The 12,707-nt window shown below is 39.5% G+C and overlaps 1 protein-coding gene across 2 annotated transcripts in view; it reads left to right on the top strand.

Moving 5' to 3' along the window:
* LOC131145463 (zinc finger protein BRUTUS) overlaps window positions 1-12,707 on the top strand; it is a 128,608-nt gene that overhangs the window by 80,436 nt on the left and 35,465 nt on the right. Inside the window, exons 5-10 of one of the 2 annotated variants that reach the window (XM_058094549.1) lie at window positions 6,745-6,973; window positions 7,308-7,476; window positions 7,561-8,793; window positions 9,857-10,028; window positions 10,192-10,407; window positions 10,487-10,624. In XM_058094549.1, coding sequence (XP_057950532.1) covers window positions 6,745-6,973; window positions 7,308-7,476; window positions 7,561-8,793; window positions 9,857-10,028; window positions 10,192-10,407; window positions 10,487-10,624 — 2,157 coding nt within the window. The remainder of the gene's footprint in view (window positions 1-6,744; window positions 6,974-7,307; window positions 7,477-7,560; window positions 8,794-9,856; window positions 10,029-10,191; window positions 10,408-10,486; window positions 10,625-12,707) is intronic. The other variant, XM_058094550.1, reaches the window with a different exon arrangement.

The following is a 12,707-nucleotide window of genomic DNA, read 5'->3' as shown; positions in this document are numbered from 1 at the left end:
CAAAGAACATTGAGTGCTGGAAATGTGGAAAGTTTGGTCATTTCAGAAACCAGTGCAAAGGTCCAAGAAAGGAATATGAGACGAAGACAGATGCAAATGTTGCTTCAGAGGAAGGTGATATGTTGATATGCTCTTTGGAGAGCAATAAGGAGTCTTGGGTCTTAGACTCTGGAGCCTCATTTCATGCCACTTGCAATAAAGATTGCCTAGAGGAGTATATACCAAATGACTTCGGTAAACTATACCTTGGCAATGATCAACCTTGCAACATAAGTGGCAAGGGAATTGTGAAGATCAAGATAAATGGGTCAGTATGGAAGCTGAAGGATGTTAGATATATTCTAGACCTGAGAAAGAACTTGATCTCAGTTGGTCAATTGGCAGATGAGGGATACATCACAGCATTCATTGGCGATGAATGGAAGATTTCAAAGGGTGCATTGATGATTGCACAAGGTAAGAAAATTAGAACGCTTTATATGACTTCTAATGCATGTATGTCTATTTCAGTTGTTACAGGAAATGTCGATAGCAACATTTGGCATCAATGACTTGGTTACATCAATGAGAAGGGACTCAAGGTGATGCACTCAAAGGGAAAGTTGAGTGATCTACAGTCAGTAGAGATTGATATGTGCAAGGATTGTATACTCAGGAAACAGAAGAGGGTTAGTTTCCAAACATTCACTAGTAACCCAAAGAAAGAGAGACTTGAACTAGTCTACTCAGATGTATGGGGACCGACGACTATCTCATCCCTAGGTGGAAGGAATTACTTCGTAACGTTTATTGACGATCATTCTTGGAAGGTATGGGTTTACTTCCTAAAATACAAATCTGATGTCTTTGATTCTTTTAAAATTTGGAAAGTAATGGTTGAAAATGAAACTGGTTTAAAAATCAAGAAGCTGAGAATCGATAACGGTGGTGAGTATGATGACACCGGGTTCAAGAAATTATGCTATGAGCATGTTATCAGGATGGAAAGAACTGTGCCAGGTACACCTCAGCACAACGGCGTAACCAAGCAGATGAACCGAACATTGATTGAAAGAGCTAGGAGCATGCGTATGCAGTCAGGCTTACCAAAGCAGTTCTGGGCAGAAACAGTTAATACAGCAGTATACTTGATTAACAGGAGTCCATCAGTACCATTGGACAACAATCTACCAAAAGAGGTATGGAGCAGAAAAGAGGTGAGACTTTCACATTTGAAAGTTTTTGGTTGTGTAGCATATGTGCATGTTAATGATCATGTCAGAAACAAGCTTGATCCAAAGTCCCGAAAATGCACCTTCATCGGTCACGGTGAAGATGAGTATGGGTATCGCATTTGGGATGATGAAAACAAGAAGGTGATCAGAAGCAGAGATGTGTTCTTTAATGAAAAGGTGATGTACAAAGACAGATACACAACAAAACCAATAGAACCTGTAGAACCATTTCAAAATGAAACAACCTATGTAGACTTGGATGATGTCCTAGAAGGTGTCGGAACACAACAGCGAAACACCGAGAATCCTCAGGCAGAGGAGACACAACAGCAAAATACCAAGATTCCTTAGGCAAAGGAACCTGTGGAACAGATTGTCGCACCACCGTCTCCTACTCCAGCTCTGGAGCTTAGGAGATCATCTCGGCAGCATGTACTAAATAAGAGGTATATGAATTATTTACTTCTTACAAATGGAGGAGAACCCGAATGTTATGATGAAGCATGTCAGGCGGGAGATTCGAGCAAATGGGAGCTTGCAATGAAGGATGAGGTGAAGTCCCTCAACTCCAATAAAACGTGGGAACTAGCTAAGTTGCCCAAAGGTAAGAAGACTCTTCACAACAAGTGAGTATACAGGATCAAAGAGGAGCATGATGGATCCAAGAGATACAAAGCCCTATTGATAGTCAAAGGCTTCGAGCAGAAGGAAGGAATTGACTACACTGACATTTTTGCACCGGTTGTGAAGTTAACAACCATCAGATCAGTCTTGAGCATTGTTGCCTCAGAGGGTCTACATCTCAAGCAGTTGGATGTGAAGACAGCATTTCTTCACGGTGATCTTGATGAGGAGATTTACATGCACCAACCATAAGGATTCTCAGTAAAAGGTAAAGAGGATCTTGTGTGTAGATTGAAGAAGAGCTTGTATGGTCTTAAACAAGCTCCCAGGCAATGGTACAGAAAATTTGACAGCTATATGTGCAGAAAAGATTTTCAGAAGTGCAATGCCGACTATTGTTGCTACTTCAAGAGGTATCATTCTAGCTATATCATACTATTGCTATATGTCGATGACATGTTAGTTGCAGGACCAGATATAGGAGAAATCAGGAAATTAAAGCAACAAATGTCAGAGGAGTTTGACATGAAGGACTTGGGTTCAGCCAAGTAGATACTTGGGATGTGAATCTCCAGAGATAAGCAGCAGGGAACGTTGCGATTATCTCAGTCGGAGTATATTAGCCGTGTTTTACAGAGATTCAACATGAGTAGCGCCAAGGTAGTAAATATGCCATTGGCTGGTCACTTTCGCCTCTCCAAGGATCAGGCTCCCTAGATAGATGAAGAGAAGGACTTCATGGCTAAGGTACCTTACGCCTTAGCCATTGGAAGTCTTATGTACGTCATGGTTGGTACCAGGCCACACATTAGTCAAGTAGTGGGAGTTGTCAGCCGGTTTATGTCAAATCCAGGGAAGACTCACTAGGAAGTAGTGAAGTGGATTTTGAGATATCTACGAGACACTATCGATAAGTGTTTATGTTTCGGAAAAAGAGATTTGAAAATTCGAGGATATGTTGATGCTGATTTTGCAGGTGAAATCGATCATCGCAGAAGCACCATCGGATATGTGTTCACTGTTGGCACAAAAGTTGTTAGTTGGATGTCACAGATATAGAAGATTGTTATTTTATCCACAATAGAAGCTGAGTATGTAGCAGTGACAGAAGCCAGTAAAGAGATGATTTGGTTTCAAGGTTTGTTAACAGAGCTCGGAATAAAGCAGGAAAGAAATGTTTTGCACAGCGACAATCAGAGTGCGATACATCTGGCAAAGAACTCTGCATTTCATTCCAGAACCAAACACATTGGATTACGTTATCATTTCGTCAGTTCTCTATTAGAGGATGGAGTGTTGACAATGGAAAAAATCCAAGGTAGCAAGAATCCAACAAATATGTTGACTAAGGTGGTGAATATAGAAAAGCTGAAGTTGTGTTCAACTTTAGTTGGTCTTCATACTTGAAGAAAGATTTGAGCACATCATTATCTTATACTGGTCGAGATAGTATCTTCGTCTCCAAGTGGGAGATTGTTAAGCTAAAATGGAAACGAAGAAAATATGGAAACGAAGAAAATGGAAACGCCTTGAAGAGGATGAGCTATAGTGGAGGAGAATGAGCGTGCCAAATTCATTCCATCAAAAAACACAATTATCATGTGCTCAAATAATCCATTAAAAACCATGTGCTCATTATCCATTAGAATGCAATAACTCCTTTCCTTTTATATCTGTCCTATGTATCTATAAATAAGAACATTTGTATTGTGTGAATTGTGCAAGTGAAGTGAGTGAGCGAGGAGTGTGAGAGTGCTGAAGGTGAGAGAGAGAAAAGTGTGAAAAGAGTTGAGTTGAGTGTGTGTCTCCTCCTCTTGTTTTTCTCCCAGATTATAGTATATTCGGTATGCTCCGTGGACGTAGGTCAGATTAGACCGAACCACGTAAATCTGGTGTTCTTATTTTATGTGATTAATATGCTTGTGTGTGTGATTATTATTCCTAGATCCCTAACAGGTTGGTGTCTAAAAACATTGTTTTAATAGGTAAATAGCTTTTGTGTATCCCTATAAGGAGTCTTACCCTTGGCGTGCTAAGTTATTAAAACTAAATTTGGCCTCATAAGGAAACGAGTGGGATGCAAATGCCAGGTTGAGATGTTCTCTGGAGAACCCTCAACAGAGTATTTAAAGTACACACACACGTGTATCCTCTTTTTACCCCTTGCACTAAATTTATTGTGGGGTTCAGCTTGTGATATACATATATATATATATATACACGCGCACACACGTGTATCCTCTTTTTACCCCTTGCACTAAATTTATTGTGGGATTCAGCATGCGATATATGTGTGTGTGTGTGTGTGTGTGTGTCCTCTTTTTACCTCTTATAATAAATTTATTATGCAGCTCAGCATGCAATTTTAGGAAGACATTCAGGCGGGTGATTCCTCGCTTTGCACTTATCATTTGGGAGGGTAGTCATCCTTGTTTCCTGTTTATCATATTATTTGGAAGGCCACATTTCCCTCTTAATATTTAGGCTTTTATTTGGTTAATAGTATTAATAATATGTTGTAGAGTAGGAGGCCTTCTAAGGCTTTATCTCCGGATGTATGTTGTTTATGCTTTCACAGTTGAGAATCTGGTTCTCACTTGTTTCTTCATTGCTCCTTTTCATGGAGGGTGTGGAATAATTTATTTGGGCCTTTTTTGTTCGGAAAAAATTAGGTGTGTCTGGAGTTGATGGAGGATCTCTTAGCTCTCTTTTTTCCTGGACTTGAGAGAAGCAAAGATGGATTGGCATTATGGAATCATGGGGTTTTTCTGTTTTGTGTGGGTTTGGTTGTAGCAGGCTGTGCGTGTATTCACTGAAAATAAGATCTGTTCATCTATCCTTTGGGATAGGATCCAGTATTTGGCCTTGTTGTGGGCATCTGCTACTGGTTGCTTCAGAGGATTATCCTTTTGAGACCTATAGCGTGACTGGCCTGTGCTAATTTGATTTTTTTTTTTCTTTAGTTCTTTTATTTATAACGAGGATTTCTTATGCTCCTTTATGTACTTTTCTCTTCTCTTCAATGAAATCTCTTTCTTTTTCTATTGAAGAATAGCTTTCTCTCTCCTTGTTTTGTAATGTTCATAACCCTTCCTAATTTGGAATTCTAAATGTCTGCTCAGGCGGCACTTTCAGCGTTGAACCTGACGAGGGTCAGGGCTGATGTGAGCTTTCCCTGGGTGGTTTCTACTGTTAAGGCGCAGTCCTCACTTCATTGACCTGTTCACAAGGGAGCAGCTCAAGAAGATTGCTTCCTTTTTGGGAGAGCCTTAGCTAGGATTACATCCTCTTTCTTCACCCACCATGGCATTGTTCTAATGATATTTCTAGTGATAGGGCTGATCGACATCTCCCCTCTCAAGGATTTCTTAAAATTTGGTCTTCGTTGCCCATTAATCCCTCCTATTGTTAAGCCTTCAACTATTATGGTATTGAACCAGGCTACTGGATACCTAACACATGGCTGAGCTTAATGGGCTTTACGGCCCTGTTTTGTTTAAAAGAGCATGACCCTACTCTTAGCATGCTTACAGCTTAAGGCTTGTTTCTAGATGAAGGTCCACCCTTCTGAGCTGGGGTGGTGCTACTTCATCTAGCTACCTGAGCACAAGTTTCACTAGCACTATCCTTCCTTCATCTGTGATTCAAAGAATAAATTTCTTTGTGTCAGGTTAGGTCTATTCAAGTGGCAACACCTGGTAGGAGGGCATAGAAGCAGCAGGTGACTCAGTCTCTTTAGCCTATCCTCACTTTTACATAGTTAATCACTTAATCTGTTAGGCTCTAAAATGACCTCTTTAGCTTGTGTTTCTAGCTTCTTCCAAAAATATCCTATTCCTACCAGCTCTGAGCTGATTAGGGAGAAGAGGTAGCTAACAGCTTAGGTCAGATGCCTCGACCCTTGCTTGAGCAGGTTTGAGCCTTTTCATCTTTTTACCAGAGGTATAGTGTAAGTGATGTAGGACAAAATGGATGAAGTAGAAATAAAGAAAGAAGAGGGGGAAGAAGGAAGAAATGAAGGGAAAAGAAAGAAGGAGAGGGAGACTAAAAGAAGTCATGAGGGAGGAGAAACAGCCATACAGAGAGAGAGAAAGACTGCTGGATAGAGGGTAAATGTGTGATTCAATCATTTATTATCCAATGTTCTGATAATCAACCAAACTTGGAAAGATACCAACTGAGCTCCCATTATCAATCGAAACACTCCGCAATCCAAAGTTGGCAATGAATAACTAAACTAATTTCCAGAGCATCATCATGTGGCCCCTAAATAACTGGCTCCTTCCCAAATCCTTCTCTAAGAAGATCTTTGTTGTGCCTTGGGCTTCTTGCCCTTCAAGAAGTGTGTATAATAGGCATACCTAGGGTGTTGTGTACTATGCTAAGCTTCTTTTGTGGTTGGTGGGAGCAAGGTCCATGTGTTACCGCTCATCGACCTGCCCTGAGGTAACTTGGACCAAGCGCTACCTCCTACCAACCTGCCCTAGAGTCCTATCTTTCATCTATCTGCCCTAAAGAGGGTGTGGACCATGCATCACTCTTTGCATGCTAGCCCCAGACCTGCCTCTTATTGAGCCACCTTGGGGGTTACCTATAGAGTGCTTGTGCCTTATGCCACCCCCGACAGACCTACCCTGGGTCCTACCTCTCACTTACCTGTTCTAGGGCTACTTGGCCGGGTGAAGTTCTGTGTTTTTCCAGCAGCTGTTAACTGGTAGGAGTTATTGCATTGAAATTTTGATGAACCCGTTTAAATATTTCTTGAATTGTTTCCTCATTTCTTTCCTCCTATGGTTTCTTTCACCCATTGCAAAGAAAGAGTTAACTATATGACACTGGATAACTGTGCCATTCCATATTTGCCCCCCTTGTCTAATTGGACAAGAATATCTTGCTCCGGTTGCAGCATAGCTGAGGACAAGGTCATATTTCCTGCAGTAGATGGAGAATTCTCTTTTCATCAGGAGCATGCTGAAGAAGAAACTCAATTCAACAAGTTTAGGTGCTTGGTTGAAAGCATTCAGAATGCAGGAGCAGCTTCTAGTTCATATGCTGACTTTAATGAAAGTTTATGCTCACATGCTGATCAAATAATGGAAACAATCCAGAGACACTTCCACAATGAGGAAGCTCAGGTGAGTTTTTCTTGCAATAAACCGTTTTTTTTTTTTTTTTAAAAGGATGTTCGACATCTGGTGTCAAGTCATGCAACAAAATTTTCCTGTATGTTCTCAGAATCCATTTTTAATAGAAACGAATTATTTTTGTGAGTTAAACATTGTGATAAGAGTATATGAAAGTACTCTTATAGTTCTTAGATTGTACTGTCCCACATGTTTAAGAAAGACAGTACAAAGGCTCTATGGCTGTCCGTTACCACATTTGAAAACGTTGCATTACATGTAGCTGATGTCATCTAGCATGCCCTTAAATTTATGAAATTCTTATGCTAAGATCTTGCATGTCTAGGTTCTTCCACTGGCACGAAAGCATTTTAGCCACAAAAGACAACGGGAACTTTTGTATCAAAGCTTGTGCATAATGCCATTGAAATTGATTGAGCGAGTCTTGCCATGGCTGGTGGGATCACTTGCTGAAGATGAAGCCAGAAATTTCGTTAAGAATATGCATATGGCAGGTTTATATCCCTTTGTTACCTAGCATGCCCTTGAATCATGCTGCTGCATGATTCCATTCTAACTCCTGCATGTTCTGTTTTCAGCTCCTGCACTGGATACTGCTCTTGTGACACTCTTTTCTGGTTGGGTTTGCAAGGGTCGTAATCAGGGTGTTTGCTTGTCTTCAAGTGCAATCGGTTGCTGCCAGGTAAAGAGGTTCACTGAGATTGAAGATGATCTTGTCAGACCAATCTGTGCAGGTGTTTCCACATTGTCTACTGATGAGAAACTAAAATCAGATGAAACAGATGATAACAAAAGCTTAACCCAACGAAGTGTTCCAGAGTCATGCAAAAGTAATCTAGCATCTGATTCTCCAGAGACTGTAAAGGCCCATAACTTATCTTGCAATGATCAATCTTGTTGTGTCCCAGGTTTAGGAGTAAACAGCAATAGTCTAGGGTTGAGTTCTCTTTCAGCGGCCAAGTCATTGCGTATATCGTCTTTCAGCTCCTCTGCCCCTTCTCTTAACTCTAGCCTTTTTATTTGGGAAACTGATTATAGCTCCTCTAATATAGGGTCTGCATCACGACCTATTGATACTATATTTAAATTTCACAAAGCCATTCGTAAAGATTTGGAGTATCTAGACATAGAATCTGGAAAGCTTAGTGATTGTTCTGAGGCGTCACTTTGTCAGTTTATTGGAAGATTTCGTTTATTGTGGGGCTTTTACAGAGCTCATAGTAATGCTGAGGATGAAATAGTTTTTCCAGCATTAGAATCTAAAGAAGCACTTCACAACGTGAGTCACTCATACACTCTGGACCATAAACAGGAGGAAAAGTTATTTGAAAATATTTCGAGTGTTCTTTCTGAGCTGTCACACTTTCATGAAGGATTGAAAAGAGATGATATGGTGGAGGATTCCACTGGAGGTAACAGTGAACTTTCTGTTAGCATTGGTGGTTGTATGAAGAAGTACAGTGAGTTAGCTACAAAGCTTCAAGGCATGTGCAAATCTATAAGAGTCCTACTAGATCAACATATTTTCAGGGAAGAACTTGAGCTCTGGCCATTGTTTGGGAGACATTTTTCAATGGAAGAGCAGGACAAAATTTTAGGACGCATAATTGGGACCACAGGTGCTGAAGTGCTCCAGTCAATGCTACCATGGGTAACTTCTGCGCTTACTGAGGATGAGCAGAATCGATTGATAGACACATGGAAGCATGCAACCAAAAATACAATGTTTAATGAGTGGCTGAATGAATGCTGGAAGGGAACTTCAGTTTCTTTTAAGACTGAAACATCAGAGAGCAGCATTTTCCTAAAAGGTTTGTGCTAGCTAGTTTTCTGTTGTTGTGGAGTACACCTTTTCTTCTTGTGGACAACTTTTTTTGCAATAGATATGCTCTTATGCGTAAGTTGCTATTAAATTTAGTCCATAGCTGTCAGAATCTTACGATCGCGATTTGATTCACACTATTCATATCAATTCTCACCAAATCAATTTGAATTCTTACCGGTGAATCTAAAAACAACTGAATTGTTTCTGAATCTGTTGATTCACCTCATGAATCATTATTCTGAATATATCGATTCACACGATTCTAGACCTATAGTATCCTGACAGACCTGGTTGGTTAAAAACCCAATTTTTTTTATTGCTTTTTTTTTTTTACACAATTACATTCCATTCCTTTTCTATGTCAGTTTTGTGCTAGAAAAAAAAAAAAGAAAAATAAAACTTTAGGTCTTATGTTACCTTGACAAAACCATTCTTCACTCTTGGAGGAGTATAGTGCTCCGCCCTTGAGAAGAGGAGTGAGAACATTCATCAGCCAAGGTGGTGCTCATGTTTCATTTTTGTTAAGATTCAAAAGTTGGTTTTCTTAGTAGTTTCTTCAATTATTATCAGTTTTTAAAGTTAATTGTTTTTTTCTTTTTAGTTTGAGAAAGAATATGCATGAAATATTATTTCTTTTAATTGTTTATAAACACCAAAAGTTTAGTTTTTTATTATTTTTTCTTGATTCCTTCCCTTAAATAGCAAAAATTCATTTTTTTAATTACTATTTCTTGATTCATTCCTTTACTTTTCATTTGTTTAGGGAAATCAAACACATGAAATATGGTCTCTTATTTTCAAAAATTTTAAATGTATTGTACTATTTTGCTTGTTCTCCATTATCAACGTATGCATGCCATTTAGAATATATTTTAGAAATCTGCATTGAATCTTACGATTTTCAATTGTCAATTCCCAAAACTGAAATTTCAATTGATGATTCGAATCTTGATTTGACAACTATGATTTACTCTATTTCATGTTAATCCATGTAAATGTTTATTAGGTTTTAACTATTTTAATGCTTTTTTCACTTTACTGACTTCTAGATAATGATTTTCAAGAGAGTTTGGACCCAGATGATCAGATGTTCAGGCCTGGCTGGAAAGATATATTCCGAATGAACCAAAATGAGCTTGAATTGGAGATAAGAAAAGTTTATCAAGACTCAACGCTTGATCCAAGGAGAAAAGCATATCTTGTCCAAAATCTTATGACTAGGTTGGTTCCATAAACAATCTCTGTGAACATAAAAAATTGTTCACTTTTGTCATTAGTCACACATAAGATGTAGGTCATGGTTTAGTCATGAATTTCGCAGCACTGTTCTACTTTCCCTTATTGCAAATCAGACGTAAATTAATCAATTATTGTTCTGTGTTAGTCGCTGGATAGCTGCTCAGCAGAAGTTACCTCGAGCTGCTGGGGAGACTTCTAATGTTGATTTATCTGGATGCTCGACATCTTTTCGAGATCCAGAGAAGAAAGTATTTGGGTGTGAGCACTACAAAAGAAATTGCAAACTTCGTTCAGCTTGCTGTGGCAAGTTGTTTACATGTAGATTCTGCCATGACAAAGTGAGTGATCACTCGATGGATAGGTAATTTCTGATGTCTACTCGTATCGGTATTGTTGAGGTTAGACAATGATATGTTGAACTGTTTGTTAAATTCTCGCAGGAAAGCAACATCAGAAATGATGTGCATGCAATGCCTCAATATTCAGCCAGTTGGACCAATTTGCACCACACCTTCATGCAAGGGGCTTTCAATGGCAAAGTATTATTGCAATATATGCAAATTTTTTGATGATGAAAGGTTGAGGAATTTTAATAGGAAGTATTGTATTTTGTAACTTGTCAATTATATTATGCTAGCAGATCTGAGTCATCTGACCTATAAAATGTCCATATTCAGTTTAAGAAAAATATTAGTAGCTTTCAAACCTGAATGTTGTTGTTGTTGTTATTGTTTACCTTAGTTTTGTTAGTTATAGACATGACAGTTTGTGCAGCAATTCATAAAAATTAAGACAGTTTGTTCAGCAATTCATAAAAATTAAGGTTTTTTTTTTTTTTTTTAATTTACAATTATTTAGTTGGTAGGATGAATTTTATAATGCTCATAGAACATGAATAATAACGAGTAAAACCAATTACAAACCATAAAACCCCAAGTGGGGCAATGTAGTGATGGGGAGAACCAACTTAAGCACCTTGAGATGGGCAGGTCCTTGGTTCTAATCCCATGGGGTGCAAATGACTCCTTGGGGCCACCCTTACTATGTGGTCTGCTTTACTCAATGACATGGGTGGGTTCTTGTTGAGAATTCCACTTGTGAGTTTGTCCCACACTGGAAAAATTGAGTGGATGATGGGTGCTTACATACATGGTTGGGCCTAAGATCCAATAGGCTTAAGCTTTTGGGTCAAGTTGGCGCTCATCCATATGTATCAAGCCCACCCATGGACTCCTCCAATGTTAACAAGTGGTATCAGAGCCGAAGGTTCATAACTTTGAGTGAGCAACATTACAGAAAAAGTCGAGGCGTGAAGCTAATTTTCCTGACATGCTAACAATTGGAGGACCAAGTGTGTGATCGAGGCCAATAAGGATCATCTAGGCTTGGAAGATGGATCCGAATAGGGTCAAGACGTGGGAGGTAGGATTGATTCGGAGGCACATGAAATGCAATCCGAGGCACGTAAGGTACGGTGGTAAGCCCCATTTGAACAACTATTGAAGAATTGAGCTTACTCCCATGAGGGAGACGGGTTTCGTTCAAGGGGGAGCAGTCAAGTGAAAAGGATATTGTTGAGAATTCCACTTGTGAGTTTTTCCCACATTGGAAAAATTGAGTGGATGATGGGTGCTTATATGCATGGTTGGGCCCAAGATCCAAGAGGCTTAAGCTTTTGGGTCAAGTTGGCACTCATCCATGTGTATCAAGCCCACCCATAGACTCCTCTGGTGTTAACAGTTACTATGGTGGCTGAAGTACATGGTTAATTTTCAACTAGGTCCTACTTTATCAGGGGAAAAAAAGGGGCGGGGGTGGAGAGGGAGGGGAAGCATCCTTCCTGATAAAGTAACCTCTAAAGACTGATTCATTCAGAAGGAAGTAAAACAAAGATAACTATACAAGAGGAAGTGAATATCACTTGGTGTACTTAGCTTACAACTTTGAGATGTATATATAGATATACAAGAGAGTGAGGTTATCCTAACATTCCGATGTGGGACTAAAAACTATACACTATGTTCAATACTCCCCCTCAAGCTGAAACGAAGATGTTTGCAAGTCGAAGCTTGGAGAGAGCAGTCTGTAATAAACCTGGGCCAACAAATTTGGTGAAGACATCAGCAACTTGGCCTTTGAAGGAGATAAAGTGGGGAGAGATAATACCAGAACGAACTTTTTCCCTGATGAAGTGAATATCCACCTCAATATGCTTGGTCCTCTAATGCAGAACTGAATCAAAAAAGAGAGAGATATAAGACTTGTTGTCACAAAACAACAAAGAAGAGTTTGTCAGAGGATAGCCAATCTCAAATAGGAGAGAGCGTAGCCACAGGATCTCACAAGTACCTTGTGCCATAGCACAGTACTCAGCCTCAGCAGAAGAACATGAAACCACCGCTTGCTTCTTACTCTTCCAAGAAAGAAGATTTTCACCCTTGAAAGTACAAATACCTGAGGTAGATCGTCCGTTAGTCTTGGACCCAGCATAGTCAGCATCAGTAAACACGGAAAGACTTGGTTGTATTCCAGATGAATAGAATAATCCTAGTCCAGGTGAGGTCTTCACATACTGTAAGATGTGATAGACGGCATCAAGATGTGAAGTCCAGGGAGAATGCATGAACTGACTTACTAGGCTCAGTGCATAGGCCAAATCAG

The sequence above is a fragment of the Malania oleifera genome, chromosome 13 (genome assembly GCF_029873635.1).
Source record: "Malania oleifera isolate guangnan ecotype guangnan chromosome 13, ASM2987363v1, whole genome shotgun sequence".
Lineage (NCBI taxonomy): Eukaryota > Viridiplantae > Streptophyta > Magnoliopsida > Santalales > Ximeniaceae > Malania > Malania oleifera.
Note: the sequence above shows the minus strand (reverse complement) of the source record. Positions and strands in the feature narration are given on the sequence as shown.